We start from the raw sequence: 18,729 nt of genomic DNA, 5'->3' as shown, positions 1-18,729 counted from the left end.
CACCCATGGGGTAAACCAGCACCCTTTCCCAGTTCATACTGGGATACCCAGCTCAAACCCCAGATCCCAGGTTGGGTGCTCCCCTGAAGCGGTGAAGCAGGAGGAGAAGATGCCAACTGCAGGCTGTGTTTCTGGTAGCTCCTCTCTGACTTAACAGGAAAAGACTGACCACAGAAAATGTACAATATTGTTTTTCTCTGCATTTTCCTGAAATCTGTTGAACCGCTTTGCCTGTGGAGGGAGAAGAGGAGGGGTCATGTGGGGGATGGGGAGGAAGAAATAATGGTGGCTCTGTTCAATGGCACTCCCCTAACAGACAGTTTGTGTTGTTATTTTCCCCCTCCAAACACATAGATCTGATCTGAAAATCCCGGGCTTAAAAGCACAGATGTTTAGTCTGACACACAAATGTGGCATCGTTCCAGCAAGTGAAACAGCTGGAAAGTTCCTGGTGAGTTCCGAGGAGCTAATCTGGGATGAGAGGAGTTAAAGCTGCTCAGCAACAGCTGCATCCTTCAACCAAATCTGAAACCTTCCTTCCCTTCCCTCCAGGTCCTTCCCTTTGTACTAAAGCAGCTTTCAGAGATGCTACAGCTTCTCCTGTCCCTCAGAGTGTCCTCTGGAGCAGGGGGAGAATCAGTTGTGGGGAAAAAACCCAGCCTGTGGCAGTGCCACCAGGCTGGATATTGTGAGGTATTTTTGGGGGTCTTATCTCTGTGCCCAAATAGGTCAGGGGGAAGATGGTGTTGGATTAATTCAGTCTCTACCTTAATGTCACAGCCAGAGATGTGTTGGGGTGTGAGTTGGGATGAGTGGCCATTCATTTCAAACTCATTAATTTTAATTCCAGTCCACACCAGCAAGGATTAAAAGTATCTCACTGTTGATGTTCCTTCCTGGACTCTTAATAACTATCTTAGCATCTGCCATGAATAACTGGTTCCTCCAGGTGGTTTAAGAGTATCCCACACCTGAAATGCCCTTCTGCTGCCAGGAAAGGCCACCTGGAGAGAGCAGATACTGCTCTGCTTTGCCCTGTGCTCTCTCTTTCCAGTCTTTTCCAATAGTGCAAAACCTGCTTTAGAGGCTGAGCTGTACCTGTCATCTTGACTGCTTTGGAGCTGGGAGGGGGTCAGAATTCCACTCAAGAATCCTTTGTCTTCATTGCCATCCTCTGCAAAGTGGTGGTGGAGATATGGGGCTTTCCTTCAGCAAAGCAACCAGGGGGCACTTCAGAGCTAATCCCTTTCTTGTGCTCCTGATGGGATAATTCATTAATTGAGGATGAAGATGGCACCATTTTTTTCCGAAGACTCCAGGTCTGCTTTTCCTGCAGCTTCCAGAGTGGGAGGTGGGGAGCAGTCAGCATCCAAACGTGTAATTGTACAAGCATTTGTACATCAGAGCATCAGGGATGTACAGAGCATGTGAAGAGATCCCATAACATCTGGAGAACATGGGTTTTAAAGCCAGGCAAATCACAGCCAGAACCCATGGGATGCCTGTAAAGCTGTGGGGGAGAGGAGTAGAGGAAAGTACTCCACAGAGGAGTAGAGGCTTGTTGGTTCATATTTAAGTCAAGGCACTTCTGGAAATCACGTCTAGATCTCTGAAATTCTTTGGAGATGGTTCCTTCGAGAACGGTGCCCCAGCCTGAGGGTGTTATTAAGGTAGAAATAGAATCATAGACTCAGTTAGGTTGGAAAAGACCTCTCAGATCATTGAGTCCAACCATTAACCCAGCACTGCTGTGTCCAAAAATGGCCCTGTAATGAACTGACCGCTTGTAACATCCCTTTTGCTTTCTTTGTCTATTAGATGTTGCCCCTTTTCCATCTGTAGGATTTTGGTTTTAAGCCTTGTGCACATCTCAAAATGACATCTCCTTTTCTCCCTCCTCTTTGGTACATCCCTGCATTTGGTTATGGAAGGATTGCAGGGGTTCTTCAACTGAGCACTCGTGTCCTCCCATTGCTGTACAAGGACAGGATGGCTTGGGGTGCTACATCACCCATTTGGGATGAACCAATCCCATAGATAATCATCCAGGAATGTGTCTGATTTGGGACAGGGCACAACTCGGAGATGGCTGTGTGCCGCTGAAGGATTGGACTGGATTTGGTTTGGACTAAGGGCAACAAGGAGGATTTGAGCCAGGATGGCCTCAGGGTGCATGGCATGGAGTCAAAAGTGATGGCACCAAGCTGAGAGGTGCAGGTGATTCACTTGAGGGACAGGATGCCATGCTGAGGGACCTTGGCAGGCTGGGGAAGAGGGGCCTCGTGATCCTCATGAGGTTAAACAAGGCCAAGTGCAAGGTCCTTTGCCTGGATGGGGGCATTCTCAGGATCAGAACAGACTGAGGGATGAGTGGATTGAGAGCAGCCCTGCCCAGAAGGATCTGGGGGTGTTGGTGGATGAAAAATGAGCCAGCTCACAGCCCAGGAAGAGAATTATACCCTGGGCTGTGTCCAAAGAAGGGTGGCCAGCAGGTCAGGTGAGGGGATTCTGTTCTCTACTCTCCTCCCAAGGTGCTCCACCTCCAGTGCTGTGTCCAGCTCTGGGATCCTCAGTACAGGAAAGACATGGAGCTGCTGGAGCGAGTCCGGAGGAGGCCATGGAGATGCTCCGAGGGCTGGAGCCCCTCTGCTCTGGAGCCAGGCTGGGAGAACTGGGGGTGTTCACCTGGAGAAGAGAAGGATCCTGGGGGAGCTCAGAGCCCCTTCCAGAGCCTAAAGGGGCTCCAGGAGAACTGGAGAGAGACTTTGGACAAGGCCTGGAGTGACAGGACACAGGGAATGGCTTCCCACTGCCAGAGAGCAGGGTTAGATGGGATATTGGGAAGAAATTTCTCCTTGTGAGGATGGTGAGGCCCTGCCACAGGATGCCCAGAGAAGCTGTGGCTGCCCCTGGATCCCTGGAAGTGTTCAAGACCAGCTTGGAGCAACTTGGTCTAGTGGAAGTGTCCCTGCCCATGTCAGGGAGGTGAAACTGAATGGTCTTTAAGGCCCCTCCAACCCAAACATGCCATGACTCTGTAAAAACGAGATGAGTTTGTCAGGCCGGGCTCTTGCGCCGCCAAACACCGTCCTGGTCTCGAGCAACAGACTTTGTGTTGTGTCCGTGCAGGCACAGAAAGCCCTCTCTGTTGTGTGGGAGCTCCTGTACCATTTAATGCCTGGTTTGGGGGGTCTCTTATTTAACAGCAACACTGAGGAGCCTTCTGTGTATTATGCTGCTATCCAGGGCCTGATGGAAATGGGTGTTTTTGTAGTAAAGCTGCTTTTCAAAGCCTTTTAAAAGGAACAGCAAAGACTTTCAAGGATGGGGATGTCTCGGGTGCTGGCGTCTTCATTGCTGTTGGAATGATTTAATCTGAGTGGAGGGCTCTGTCCTTCCGGATGGGACTGAAATTCATTTAATTCAGCATAATTTTGTTTGGCTTAGGTGCCTAATGCAGGGGGATTTCAGCTCTGTCGTAGCCTCTTAATGTTTATTTTCATATCACTAAAATCTAAGTGACAAATGGTGATGTTTAATGGCTGCTCAGGGAGAACTCATTTATTGGGGGAAAAAGCAAAATGGGCCATAAAAACTGAATTCCAGTGTTACCTTGACTCTGTTGTCTCTCTTACATGCATCCAGTCTCTGCTGTCATCAAGGAAACTTGAAATTCCCTCTTTGTGTTTTGTTTTGCGCGTGAAATGGCCAGGATTCATCTCTTCACCGCTGCCTACGTGTGTCCAAAAATATTTGTGGTCCCAGTGCAAACACAATCTCCAAACACTTCAGAGAAGCTGTTCCTTCCGGCAGCTGCTGCCGCCGTGGTGCCCCTGAGCACAGCAGCTCTTCCAGGCTTTTGAGCAGGTTTTCAGCACAGAACTGCCTCACCAAAGGATGGGAGCATTATTTTGGGAGGCTCTGTATTTTTTGATTTGCCATGATGGGCATTTTACTGGTATGTGGCAGGAAGAAATAATTAAACTGGTAATTTGCTGGTTTTCATGTAATTGCCTCAGGAACTTGTTCTCTTTTCTAGCACTGAGCTGCAGGTGACAGGACAAGGGGGAATGGCTGCAAACTGACAAAGGGCAGGGTTGGATATTGGGAAGGAATTCTTCCCTTTGAGGGTGATGAGGCCCTGGAATGGATATCCCAGAGAAGCTGTGGCTATCCCTGGAAGTATCCAAGGCCAGGTTGGACAGGGCTTGGAGCAATCTGGGGTAGTGGGAGGTGTCCCTGCCTATGGCAGGGTGTGGAACTGGATGGTCTTTAAGGTCCTTTCCAACCCAAACCATTCCATCATCCTGTGATTCTGTTCTTGGAGATGATGGGGTGCATCCACCTCCACTTTAGGGAGGGACCTCAGGCTTCTCCTGCAGCTCCATCTAGAGGGGGAGGATGGTGGGCTGGTCATGGAGGCTGGTGGCCTCTGTGGACCACCAAGGCTGTGCTGTCCCCTCACCCAATATCCCACCCTGCAGCACCTTGCCAGGGCTGTCAGTCGTGCTTTTCCTGATCTTGGGGTTACTCCTGACCCCAGATCCACGTTGCTGCTGGAAACCCTTGTGTTTAGTGGGGAGGACACCACTGCCAGACTCAGTTCCTTGCCCAGACGCTGCTGGGGAGGACCATTTCTCTGCTGACCCCCAAAAGCAGAAGCAGGTGCTGCTCCCTTGGCTGAGGATGCAGAAACCACACACAGCTGCTCTGCAGTTGCTTTTGGGGTGGATTTCACAAGAGAAATCATTGTGGTTGGGGCCAGGGCTTTTCTGGAGAGGAGGTCCCAGCTGGACCTGCCCAACATCTGCACTATGGCTGTGTGGGCCAACACCTCCATGGACCTCTGGGCTCGCTCCTCCAACTTCAGCTTTCCTCCCAACCATGGGCTTTGGTTTGATGTGATACTCTTATTTTAAATGCCATCCTGGAGGGAAGAGCACAGCAGTGCTGAGTGTCAGGTTACCTTCCCTATCCGAGTCCTAATTCTCCCTTTTTTTTTATATAGGGTTCTCTGGAATTCCCAGCTACCCGGCTGTGCCCAAAAAAAGGCTGGTTTAGACCTTAGCAACAGGGTATTTTTGTTCAGATTGTATTTGTTCTCCTGTGAGAGCCATTGTTCTGTCCCATGCCTTGGCCGCTTCGAAGGCTGGAGATAAAAGCCCAGGCTGACAATAATACAGTTGAGTTCAGCCTTTTGTTGGGGAGATGAAAATAGAGGATGAATTGTGAATAACATGGGAGGGCTAAAAGTCAGTCGTCCCAGGATGTTGGTTAATCACTTCAAAGATAAGAAGCTGCATTTTAATTATATATTTTTCAGAACTACTGAACATTAGGTTTTGTGTCCGTATCAGCAGGGGCTTGAACCCACTGTGGTGTTTAGGACTGGTTCTTACAATCTTGTGTCAGCATGAAATATGTTTATTGCAGTGATATTGGGTTTATGGTAGGTTTATTTAGGTTTTTATTGGGTTTATAATTTGTAGTGGCTCTATTGTATTAGGTTTATAATACATTTGTAGATACATAATCACAGAATCATCGAATCACAGAATGGTTTGGGTTGGAAGGAACCTTAAAGTTCATCCAGTTCCACCCCCCTGCTGTGGGCAGGGTCACCTTCCACTATCCCAGGCTGCTCCAAGTATCCAACCTGGCCTTGGACACTGCCAGGGATGGAGCAGCCACAGCTTCTCTGGGCACCCTGTGCCAGGGCCTCACCACCCTCGCAAGGAAGAATTCCTTCCCAATATCCCATCCATCCCTGCCCTCTGGCATTGGGAAGCCATTCCCTGCGTCCTGTCCCTCCAGCCCTTGGCCCCAGTCCCTCTGCAGCTCTCCTGGAGCCCCTTTAGGCTCTGGAAGGGGCTCTGAGCTCTCCTTGGAGCCTTCTCCTCTCCAGGTGAGCACCCCCAGCTCTCCCAGCCTGGCTCCAGAGCAGAGGGGCTCCAGCCCTTGGAGCATCTCCATGGCCTCCTCTGGATTTGCTCCGGCAGCTCCACGTCCTTCTGATGTTGGGGATCCCAGAGCTGGACACAGCACTGGAGGCAGAATCTCCTCCCTTGACCTTCTGGTCACATCCATAAATATATTTTTATATAATGTGTTTATAGCAGTAGCAATGATAGAAGGTGCCCAGCTTGGTTTGGCTCCGTGACCTGTGCCTACAGCATCGCTTTGCCTTAAACGAGGACACCCCTCTTGGGCATGGAAGATGGAAAGGAAAACAGGTGAAGAAAAGGCAGATTAGAAAAATTGGTAGAAAACAGATGGGGAAAAAAAGAAAAAAGAAAAGAAAAGAAAAAAGAAAAGAAAAGAAAAGAAAAGAAAAGAAAAAAGAAAAGAAAAGAAAAGAAAAGAAAAGAAAAGAAAAGAAAAGAAAAGAAAAGAAAAGAAAAGAGAAAAGAAAAAAGAGAAAAGAAAAGGGTGGAAATAGAACCACTAGAGGCAAGCAGAGTGTGGTCAGTTTTCAGGAGCATGGGCTGATGAGAAGAAATATTTGGGACACTGACCTGCTGAAAATGCTGACAGTGTGAATGATAACAGGGATCACCCCAAGGCTCCACAGGCCGTGGAAATCCTTTCCTTGCTGAGGGTATTTTGGTGGCACTCTGGGCAATAGCTCCTTTTTGCTGAGATATTTATGTTCCCAGAGAACTTCTTGCTCACATCAGCTTCTAGCAATGCTCCTCATCCCTCCTGGCAGATTGTCCCTCCCCAGCTGCCCTCACCTGCCGTCCCTGTAATTGGCAATAATTTCCCTAAATGCTCACAAAAGCAGATATTCTCTCTGTGGTCGCATCCAGCCGGCTTATACTGCACTGGATACACGAGCACATGGAATTAAAGGACTAATTCCTGTAAATAAGCCTATTAAAAGGTTGGAAATAATGCCTCCAACTAAACCATCAATGGCAGCTGAATCCCACTGGTTGTATTAATTTGTTATCTGCAATGTGCCAATCCCAGTCCGCCCAGGACCGGGTGCCCTCGTGCTTGGCCAGTTGCTCGTATGTGGTGGTTGGTGGGTGTCTTGTATTGTTTCCAGCTCATAAATCACATTTATAGGTAATTAACACTCCATCTAACACTTCCCCAGTATTGCTGGTGAGTGGGAGAAGAAATTGCTTCTTCGTGCAGTTGTGAGTGGGGGGGACTGTGCTTTCAAGGCTTTAGGTGATGCTGCTGGAGAAAAAAAATTATTCTCACTTATTTTCCTGCCTCAAAGCAGGAGAAAAAAAATGTGTGTCTCCAGTTCTTCTCCAAGTTCTGGATGTAAGGAACGTTTTTTACAATGAGAGTGGTAAAATCCTGGCACAGGTTGCCCGGGGAAGCTGTGGCTGCCCCATCCTGGAAGTGCTCAAGGCCAGGTTGGACAGGACCTTCAAGACCATCTCGTTCCACCCTGGGCCATGGGCAGGGACACCTTCCACTAGCCCAGGTTGCTCCAAGCCCCATCCAACCCGGCACTGGACACTTCCAGGATAGGAAGCTTTTCAAACTCTATAAAATCCATGGGCTCAGTTTTCCCTGGCCCCACATGTTCAGCACCATTTCATCCACTCGCTGGATTGGTCATCCAAGAAAATGGAAAAATCGTGGCATTTTGGTGAGCTGACTTTTTAAGGCAGCATCTCTCTGGGCTTGCAGCTCCAGAAATACCTGTCAGGCAATTTTCCTTCCACCTGGAAACACGCTCCGATGTCTTATTTGTGGATTGTGCTGAAAAACAGTTGTGTCTGGCAGCACAACTGCTCCAGTCAGACTTTTCAGCTTGAAGCCTTCAGCAGAAGACGTGCCTCACAATGCTTTTGGCACTCACAAAAGTCAGGGAGGAAAACGCTTCAAATCCAGTTCCCCTCATTTGCAAACCTTGTTTATAAACCCTCACAGCCACTGGTAAAATCATGATTTTGGTTTCTCTGGAGAACAGAAAAACACAGTTAATGAGAGATGCAGGGGATGCATCCCTGGCCCCGCTCTGGCTGTCACCATTTGTACCTCATCCTCAACCTTTTTTTTTTTCCCCCAGTCTAATACATGCAAATATATGTAAAGAGTAAAGACTGTTCCACCGAGTCTTGCACGTTTGTTCAAAGAGGAGGAAAACAAGTCGATTTTACAGGGAATTTTCAGGCTGAATTTTTTAAGACCTGCCTATAAGAAAAGCCCCAAAAAGCAGCTGTTGGCCGCGGGTGCTGACCGAGGTGATTCTTCCTGGCGTCTGTTTTCCCTGCGCTCGCAATCGTAATGTCATTAATATGGAGCTTTTGGAGAACTGGAGTATATCCTAATTAGCAGCCTCTGATTTTTTTCCTAGTTTCATAATCAGTGATCTCGGCTACACCACAAGTGTTACTGTGGCAACAGGGCTGAACTGAGCAGCGGTGCAGAATTACCGCAGGTAAAGCGGTGATTTCACGGCTCCGCGGCACTTTCTTAGCCCGGGGGCTGCTCCGTGGGACGGGCTGGCTGCTCCCCGCACCTACAGGTGTCCCGGGTGGATTTCAGGGTAAGCACAACCACGGAGATTAAGCTGCATGACCGAACGCATGCGTTTTAATTGGGGCTGAGCCTCTGTAATGAGATTTTAAGGCTGTCATGCGAGTGATCCCCTCCGACACCTTTGTTTTGAGTAGGATGCTCCGAGCCCTCAGTGCCTGAACGCTCCCGGCTCAATCTTGGTGTGGAGCTGGGACTTCATCCCTGTCCTGCAGAAAGGGCTGAGCTCAAACACTGGGCTTTTATTTTTTTTTTTTGGGGGGGGGGGGTTTTTTTTTTTTTAAGCCTCGTTTCTCCTCCCCACGCACCGTCCTCTCTCTCTCCGAGAGGCATCTTGCTAGGTAGGGATGTTGTCATGCTGAATAATGGCCATCCTTCATCCTGACTCCTGCATCAAAAGCAACCAGTCCTTTTCATAGCTGAAATGTGAACTGTGCTCGTGTTTCCTTTGTACACGCCTGGGACTTGGGAGGGGACACCCTAGAATGGAATATTTAAGGAAATATGTTCCTGTGTGCCTTGACTTTTTTTGTTTTGATTATTAATTAAGGATTTTGAATAATGAGTTGAGCCAGCTTCTCCCGTGCCTCTCTGGTGGTTGTTCTCCACTTCCCAGTGCCGTGTTGCAGCTGCAGTGCTGATCCCATGGGGAAAGGACACCAGGAGAGTGGTCTTATACTAGCCAGGGGTTTTTACAAGCTCTGAGGGCGTTTCTTCAGCAGATCTGTGTTAATCATCCCAGAGGAGGTCTCACCTCCCTCTCCCTTTTGCAGCACAGCTTCTGATGCCTCCCATCCCTCACCTGCAGCAAAAAGCCCTCCAGTCCCAGCACCTTCCTCGTGGTGACAGCTTGGAGTTTGTCCTTCACCTTCCTCCTCCCTGCTCTCACAGCTCCCTCAAGCTTAGCTCTCTGCTCTCCTTCTCAAAACTTCCCCTTCTCTTGCTCTCACCTGTCCCACCTTGATGCTCTGTCCTTTGGGAAACCCTCTCCAGCTGGTCATTCTCCACTGCTACAAGCCCAGGAAGCTTTTCATCCCCTCTGTCTCATCCATAATTTATTCCCCAAGCCATCCCAGTTTATTCTGCAGTAGCAACTGGCACATATTCCCACGATCACACATCTGTGCCGCCAGGAGAAAAGAGTGGCTGAGGGGGAATTAAACCTGTTCTAATTATGAGAGTTATTAGTAAAATTATTATTAGGAAAATAATTTGTATTTGTAGTGCTTCCCCTCCGAGGCACCTCGGGCAGTTTCCAGGCTGTGACAGGGGTGCTCTTCTGTGCAGCTCCATGGACAAGGATCCTCAAGGGCCTTGGTCTTAGATGTGCCGCAGATCTGCTCCTGGTTTCATCCAGGGATGGAGCCTCATCCCCTGGCTTTTACATCCATAATTTTATCATGAGACCATCAAGTCTGTAGGCTCTTTGTTAGTATTTGCTTGTTTTTAAACATACAGGGACAAATTTCTTTCCTAAAAGCAAGATAATACAGAAGGGTAAGGTCTGACGTGCCAGTTACAGAGGAGGTATTGTGGGGGTTGGAACTGCATGATCCTTGGGGTCCCTTCCAAACCAAACCATTCTGTGGTTCAGTGACTGGTACCCACTGTCAACATTTCTGCATCTTTGTAGGAAATTGAACTATTTCATGTCCCAAAAACACCCACATTTATTGTTTTTCTCTGGGTTTTTTTGCTGAAATTCTCATCAGTTTATTTTTCAGTTCCAGAAGTGTTTGGACAATGCTTTCAGGCACATGGTGTGATTTTTCTCAGGCACATGGTGTGATTTTTCTCAGGCACATGGTGTGATTTTTGGGGTTGTCCTGTGCAGGATCAGGAGTTGGACTTGGTGATCCTTGTGTATCCCTTCCAACACCCTGCACAGTGTAGGGATCTCCTACTCAGTGCTGGGTGCTTTCTTATTCCACTATGAGCTTCAATCCCAGCAGCTTTGCTTTTTGAAAAGTTTGCAGGACAGTCAGTTACAGAATCACAGTGATAGACTTTGGAAGGAGCCTCTGGAAGTTACCTGATCCAACCTCCCACACCAGCAGAGCTGCCAGATCTGGTTGCACAGGACAGTGTCCAGACAAATCTTGAATCTTTCAAAGGAAGGACACTCCACAACATCCCTGGACAACCTGTGCCAGCACTTGGTCACCCCCACAGCCAGAACGTGTTCCCTGATGTTCAGAAGAACCCTGCTGTGGTCAGTGTGTGCCCATGGCCCCTTGTCCTGTCCCTGGGCACCACTGGCTAGAGCCTGGGTCCATCCTCTCTGCACCCTCCCTGCAGGTGTCGATGGACAGGGATGAGGCCCCCGAGCCTTCTCTTCTCCAGGCTGAGCAGTCCCAGCTCTCCCAGCCTTTCCTCAGAGCAGAGATGCTCCAGTCCCCTCACTGGGCTCTCCCCAGTCTGTCCATGTCCCTCCTGTCCTGGGGAGGCAGAACTGGACCTGCTGCTCCAGGTGTGGCCTCAGCAGTGCTGAGCAGAGGGGCAGGATCCCCTCCCTGGACCTGCTCGGGGAACCTCCTTCCATGTTCTGGCTGGTGAACACCTGATCCTCTCCATCCCCCCACGATGGCTTTGCACATGTGGCTGCTGCTGCCAGGGGGGCTTTGAGAGAGGATCACTGTGGGGTGGGATAACATCTCACTAAAGTTCATATCCACAGGAAAGGCTCATCCTGGTTTAGACCAGCAGTTTTTATCATCATCCTAACAGTGACAGATATTTCTGGGTGACCAGAAATCCAGGTGGTTCCCTCCTTGCACGTACTGTGCTCTTGGTAAGATGAGTGTGTGCTCACCTGTTGGACTGAAGGATGTGAAAATGCTCCAAGGGCTGGAGCCCCTCTGCTCTGGAGCCAGGCTGGGAGAGCTGGGAGTGTTCCCTGGAGAAGAGAAGGATCCAGGGAGGCCTTCAAGCACCTTCCAGTGCTTAATGGGGCTCCAGGAGAGCTGGAGAGGGACTTGGGACAAGGGCCTGGAATGATGAGACAGGGTGAAATGGCTTCACACTGCCAGAAGGCAGAATTAGGTGAAGAAATTCATTAGTGTGAGGTTGTTAAAGCCTTGGCACAGGGTGCCCAGAGAAACTGGGGCTGCCCCTGGATCCCTGGAAGTGTCCAAGGCCAGGCTGGATGGGGCTTGGAGCAGCCTGGGCTAGTGGAAGGTGTCCCTGCCCATGGCAGGAGGTTGGAACTAGATGGTCTTTAAGGTGCCTTCCAAACTATGCCATGAGCAAATCCTGATGTGCAGGAAAGCAGTGATTTGTGGAAGGTTGAGTGGGTGGAGAAAGCCACGCTCCAGGCCCTTCCCACAGGCTCATCCTCTTCCTCCTGCCCTGTTCCGTCCAGGGGCTGTCGCTCGTGTGGAAGCCGCCTGTTTATTTAAAAGAAGAAAAAAAGAAAAAAGAAGAAAACTAAATGGATTTTCAGAAAGGGTGAATGGCTGCTGTGATTCATCTTTTCTGGTGAAGAGTGGAAAAGCAGAGGGTGGGGGAATAATGTTCAGTGACACATCAAAGGCCTTGCTTCAGCTTCGGAGACACATGCAAGGAATTAGTCACTGCGCTTTAGTGCAACAAAACCCTTTTTCCTCCCTAAATTCAATTCTTCTCTCCCTGTGATGGCCAACTCGCCGCAGCCCTCGGCTATTCCATGTGTGTTTTTACATCCTTTGCATCTCATCCAACACGAGAGGTTTGGGGTTATGATGAAGTCGCCCTGCTGTCAGACAAACTACTCTGCCATGGATCGCAGCTCCAGTGAGAGGCTGGAAATCCACAAACAGGATTTTAAAGGAGCAGGGAGGGGGAGAGGGAACGACAGGTTTGTTTTCCAGGGTGGCTGAGCCATGGTGATGGCTTGCTGCCACCAAAAAGAATAAAAAAATGACCTTTTTCCCCTTTCTTTATGCTCATACTTGTTCTCGCCCTACTGTGAGCTGCTTCAAAGAGCCAACCTTGCTCCCAGTTCTGCACCCTTTCCCCCTGCCAACAAATAAAAAGGAAAACTGAATATTATTTTTCACTGCAGTTGGAGCCAGCATGAGGCAGTCAGGCAGTCTCAGTTGAGCCACTGCCTTTCAGCATCCTCCTGATGACAGCAGAGATTGCTGGGGTCCCGGGAAAGCTGGTTAGAATTCAGGTTGTGTCTCCGCACTGCACACAGAAAAAGATTGCCTCATTTTCCAGGAATTAGGAATATGTCAGAGGTGGGGGTAAATCCTGCCTTTGATTGTGGACGGCTGTATCCGGGTTGGATCTGGGCAGTTTCTGCAGCTATAAACACTAATTCTTTGCATTCTGGAAGCGCGGCGGGGTGATCCTGCAGCCTGACCCCCGCTGTAGCACCAGCGCACGCATTTTGAAGCCACTTATTACTTTATAAAGAGATTATTTCCTTTATTTTTTGCCCCCTCCGGCATCAATCATCTTGACAAGATCTGCTTCTTTTAAAACATACATCCTGCAGCTTAAAATCCAGCCTTTCCTATAAGGAAGATCCCGAGCAGTTTATGGAAGAGTGCAGTGCACATGCACTATCTATATATATACACATATATATATATACATATCTATCTGTGTAAAAATACAGATATATATAATATTTATGGGCACATCAGTGACAATTATCAAGGTTTCCTGCCCTGATCTTTGAAAAAGAAGGTTTCAAACAAAGCCACGATGCCGAGCATCCCGACCCTCTGGAGCAGCAGTGCCGGAGCCGGCTCCTTTCTCCTGGGCAGAGCCGGCGCCCTGACGTCAGGGTGTTTTTCTGCAGAGCTCGCAGGATGTTGCAGCCGGCCAAGAGCTGTGTTTATGTTGATAACATTACAAGTATTTCCTCTCCGTTTCCGAAACCAGCAGGGAGGGAGCCGAGGGGGAAGGGAGACTCGGGTTTCTCCAGCTTTGGGGTAGGACTCCCAAGGCCTTTTATGTTAAGGAGCGGGGAACAGCGAACCACTGGCATTTATTTATGCTGCTTTTGGGAATAGGGAGCGTTTAAGAGCAGGGGCTGGGAACTGCGAGCTGGGCTGGCACAGCCCTCCCCTGGCGCAGGGCTCTTTGCCTGCTCCCTGCTCCGGATCCGGTTTTAAGGTGATAAAGCAGCTCTGGCAGCAGGTTGCCGGTCACAGGAGCAGCTCCCGGGATTTGGATTTTTGGGTAAGGATGTGCACGGCAAGCTGGGATGCTCCCAGCATCCTGTTCCTTCTGACAGTCACAGCAATAAAGCCATAAAAACTCAGGTTCTGCGTGGACCGCCCGCATCCAGCTCCGTTCACGAAAGCGGGGCAAGGCTCAGGGAAATCCAGCATTATCTCCCCTTGCCAAGCCTTTCCTCCTCCTGCAATCCACTCATGGATCAATGAACTGATTAAATGTAGAATCAAGGGGGGTTTAGAGCTCCCTGCCCGCTGATGTAATCCCAGGGCATCGGAGCTGCGCTGCCGGCTCAGCGAAGGAGGGACCCTCGTCGATGACTGGACTTGATGAGCTCAAGGGTCTTTTCCAACCTAAATGATTCTGTGATCATCCCACCATCCCAAAGGGGCTTCTCAGCTAGTCCAGGAATCTCCTGTAGCTTTCATCCATGTAGCAATCACTGACATGGAAATAAGCCCAAGCTCTTTTATCCTTTGTGGGTTATTTCCCTATAATAGGGAGCAGAGAAAAGATTCACAGCTTTTCCTTCTTTCCTCCCACCCTCTGTGTCCTGCTTTGATATCAAGGGAAGGTGTGGTGAGGATATGGGGAGGCTCTGGCACAGCTTGCCTGGAATGGGAGCAGAAATGGGATGAGTGGGATCCCAGATAAATGGGAATCCTACATGAATGGAATCCCAAATGAATGAGGACCCCAAGTGATTAGGGACCCTAAATTAATGGGATACTAAATGAATGGGAGTGCCAAACGAATGGGATTCCAAATGAGCAGGATCACGAGCGAACAGAACCCCAAATGAATGGGAATCCCAAATGAGCAGAATTCAAAAGGAATGGGAATCCCAAGTGAACAGGATCCCAAGTGAATGGGGATCCCAAATGAATGGGGACCCCAAATGAAAGGGAACTCCTGCTTTGAGAAACAAGTTGGGGAAACAGAAAGGAGCCACGTCCACCTTCGTGAATGGTGTTTCTGTGCAAATATTCATCAAAATACAGCAAGTGGTCACTTTTTTCCTAGCAGTATTTCCCGAAGATCAAAGCCTTTCCCTTTCCCTTGCCATTGTGTCCTTGCTGTGGCAGTGATGGGCTCCCAGCGAAGGAAGTGGTTGTGATGATGAGACCTTGGTGCTTTCGTCAGCCCTTGTGAGGTTTTCAGAGCATCTTAGTGCCTTCATTTCCATTCTCTGGAGTTTCAGTGTGGGCTTAACTTCCTCCTGCTTTTGCAGGCAGGTCCCGTCAGGATGAGCACCTTATTTCTGTTGGATTCTATAGTGGAATGCTTGGACAACCTGCCTCCTGCAGCGAGTTACAAAGATCATAGAGTTACGGAATGGTTTGGGTAGGAAGGGACCTTAAAAACCATCTTGCCCCACCCCCTGCCAGGGGCAGGGACACCTTCCACTGGACCAGGTTGCTCCAAACCCTGTCCAACCTGGCCTTGGACACTTCCAGGGATCCAGGGGCAGCCACAGCTTTTCTGGGCACCCTGTGCCAGGGCCTCCCCATCCTCACAGGGAAGAATTTATTCCTTATAAATACTGGATTTTCTCCCCAAAGCCAAACCTGTGTAGACCAGGCTCATCTCAGACTCTGGCAGGCAGCTGTGAGGTGTGTTAATCAGCAAGAGTGGAACATGTCATCAAACCATCCAACTACTGGTCGTGGGTTTTTCCCCACATCCCACCCTAGAGCGTAGCCTGGGGGAGGCATTGCAGGACCAGTGCTGCTCTCACCAGTGACAGGAGGACTCAATCAGTTCAAATTCATGCAGACAGATATTTTAACTGGTGATGAAACCCTCTGGAATGCTGACTGCTCACACCAGTGGGACCCTTGGAGAAAGCCCTGCACAGCTTGCAGCAGCAGGGCTGGCCACGGACGGAGCCTACGGAAGGCTCTTATCTCCAGAGCTTGGTTTCCTTCTGGTTCAGGGTTTGTCTGACCTTTTGGTCACTGAGTAAGGTCGATTTTTGCCAGGTTTTCTTTTGGAGGGGGAGGAAAAACATGTAAGTAGGTGGTGCTGGTGGGAGGATACTCCTGGGTGGGGTGGGAGGATCTTGTATTGCTGATACCGTTTCCAGCGCGTGGATGACTTCAGCGTTGTCCTTCTGCCCGGAGTTTGGGATGGGTCTAGATGAAGCAGATTTAAATGAATAGAAGAAGCACAAACAACACAAGATCTATTAGAGGGGGAGGGAATAAAACCCATTCTTGGCAGCACCTCAGGTTGACTTGGCAGCGAGATCTCGCAGCTCTCTCCGGGGAGATCCTGGAGATGCAACTGGACACGGGACAAAAGCCTGAAGGATGGGAGTCGTGTGGCAGCTTCCGGCCCATGGCACGGAGCAGAGCTGTTTCTGAGCCCTCTCTGGGCTCGGAGCAGAGGAGAGGTATTTGCCCATCCTTGGGAGGCCCTGTGGCCACATGCTGGTCTGGGCTTGGCAGCTCTGGGCTCTGTCCTGGCCAGCAAGATGATATCTCACAGCTCTGGGCCTCTGGATCCGTAGGTGTTTTGGAGGAGATAATGATAGCAGGAGCTTTCTGAGGTCTCCAGAGGAAAGAAATCAGCATAAAAATCTTGTATTTAAAAGGGCTGGGGGGAAATGATTTTACTGATGTCATCGTCCTGTAATTTTGCTGGACGTTTCCTGGGAAGCACGTACAGTACTGGTGTGCAGCCTGAGCTTGCTGATCTTCTTGGATTGTTTGTGGGCGTTTGTTCTGTCCACACACACAGGGAATCCAACGGGGTTTGAGTGGAGCTGAGTGTTCTGCCCCTGCCCAGTTACATTTCAGGTGTCAGTGAGCCAGGGGGAGCTGACCTCTCCGTCATTCCTGCCTCTGATTCTGGGGAGTTTGGAATCCAGGCTCTTTGCCGTGGTCTTCACCTAAATTTCACTTGAGTTTGCTCAAAGTGCAGTCATTTGCAGACCACTATATGAAGAATTTATTAATCTCCTTTAAGACCAGATACTTGGTTTTAGTGCTCAGCTTGTTCCTCTCATGCTCTCCCACAGTTCACCCATTCCCTGCTTCTTCCATGGACACCTTTGCTGCTCCACCAGACTGGGATCTCTCCATGTGCTCTCCCATTGGGGTCATATGAACACACCCATAAATCCTTCCCCTCCAGATGCCTGCAGGGACTCCAGCCACGCTTCCACTCCTCCCTCCCAGCTCTACAAGATGCACAGCGACGTCCCCCACCTTGGATTATTTTGGGATGATGTTGCCTGAGGGTTTAAATAAGTGTTCTGTGCTTTCCTCCCCAGGTCAACATGGATTTGTGGTTCTTTCTCCTTTTGCTCGGAAGTGGCCTGATAAGTGTAGGTGCTAACAACGTTACAACAGGTAAGCTGTGCTCCTCATCTCTCCTTTATCCCATCTTTAGGATCAGAGGAGTGAGGGTGAACATGCTCAGTGTCTTATTCCTCCTGCCCTCCACGTAGCTGTAACATAAAGTATTGGAAAGAGGGTATTGGTGAGCTTCGGGTGCTCGTAAATGGGGCCCACAGGTTTTACCCCTGACTGATACTGATCCTCTCGTCCAGGGGCTCTAATGTTTGTACCTCCCCATCAATAGCACCTGCTGAGGTTATATTTTTATGACATTTGCATCACCTGCTGTGCAGGGCATTCCCTGTCCTGCGCTCGGGATTTGTTGGTTGTTTTATCCTTACAGTTGCAGTCACATGAATCTTCAGCATCTAAACCCCTCAGTGTCACAGAAAAGAATCTCACAGAGGTTCCCCTGTGCTTTTCCCTTCTCAGAGCCACCCACAACAGTGTCCACCTCCCCCAGGAGTCCCACCAAAGCTCCCACACCAGGTCCTGAGGATGGGACCACACCGAGCACGAACAGGCTCAACATGAGCACTCCAGGGACTGTTTCTACCACAGCGCCAAAGCCTCCTCCAACCACAGCTGCCAGGATCTCCCCCAGCACCACCACTGGCAGCCTCAACATCTCCTCCACCCCAGGGACAACCGTGCCTGTGCCTCCAGCCCTGTCCCTGCTCCCCAGCGTGACGCCGTCGGCTCCACGCACCACTGTCCCCAGCACGGAGGCAGAGACGACAGAGAGGAATTTCAGCATGGTGGTGACAACACAGGAGACCTCTTCTGCTTCCCACAATGGTAGGCACCTCCCTCACCTCTTCTTCTCCAGGCCACCCTGCCTCTGGGTTTGTTTCTTTGCTCTTCTTTTGCTTTGCTGAGCAAAATGGAGCAAAAAACCACTTTGGGGCCAATTCCATGGTGATATGAAACAATAGAACTCCCTGAATGGCCCAGATCAGAAGAGATTTATCTGACCAAAGGGTTAGGCCAAGATTATCTAGTGAAAGATATCCACAGATGCACTAGAGAATCTTTGCTTCCAGCCCAAGCTATTCTCTGATTCTCTCCTTACATTATCATTTTTACCCATTACTTGGGTGATTTTAATCTTTGAAAAGTCCAGATGAGAGAGAGTTGTCTCTGATGCCATCCTGATCTCATTCCCCTCTTGGCACATCAGGAAAGTGGCCCCATGAAGTGTAGTTTGGCTGCTCAGTGCAGGTTAAGAGTGAAAAATCAGGCAAAAAGAGGCTGCGGTGACCAGAAATCTTTGCTGAGCTGTGACTCTTCAGCCATGGCTTGCTCACTGTATTGTTTGAGACCCAGTTTTGGTACTGCGTGTCTCCAAGTTGCAACAGGAAGATGGCAGTGCCTGCTAGACCTTGGGATTTAGTGGGAAAGCAGGATTGATGACTTGGTGGTGGGGTAGGAAACGCTGAAACAAGATAATGGTGGAGTTAGTGCAGGGAGGTGTCAAGTGTATATTCCTCAACCAATTTCCCAAGGGTTGTTGGGTGTCTCTGCACGTCCGTGAGATGTGTGTGCCCTCTTCCTCTGGGAATCTTTGGAAGCCACAGCCCCTGAAGCTGCAGTGAAGTTGTCTTTGCTACCAGCAGAGGAAGGGATGTGGCTGAAGGAAGTTCACAACCCAGCTTTCGTAGTGTTCTGCCACCCCTGAGCTCATCCACCTTCCTTCCCACCCGGACACCTC

General features: G+C 49.7%; 1 protein-coding gene across 3 annotated transcripts in view; it reads left to right on the top strand.

The window, feature by feature from the left end:
* PTPRA (protein tyrosine phosphatase, receptor type A) overlaps nt 1-18,729 on the top strand; it is an 87,907-nt gene that overhangs the window by 48,241 nt on the left and 20,937 nt on the right. For 2 of the 3 annotated variants that reach the window (XM_008639866.2, XM_017742413.1), the window contains 2 exons: nt 16,952-17,030; nt 17,451-17,816. In XM_008639866.2, coding sequence (XP_008638088.1) covers nt 16,952-17,030; nt 17,451-17,816 — 445 coding nt within the window. Of the gene's footprint in view, nt 1-8,323; nt 8,516-16,951; nt 17,031-17,450; nt 17,817-18,729 lie in introns of those variants that run through there. The other variant, XM_017742414.1, reaches the window with a different exon arrangement.

The sequence above is a fragment of the Corvus brachyrhynchos genome, unplaced genomic scaffold, assembly GCF_000691975.1.
Source record: "Corvus brachyrhynchos isolate BGI_N302 unplaced genomic scaffold, ASM69197v1 scaffold166, whole genome shotgun sequence".
Taxonomy (NCBI): Eukaryota; Metazoa; Chordata; class Aves; order Passeriformes; family Corvidae; genus Corvus; species Corvus brachyrhynchos.
Note: the sequence above shows the minus strand (reverse complement) of the source record. Positions and strands in the feature narration are given on the sequence as shown.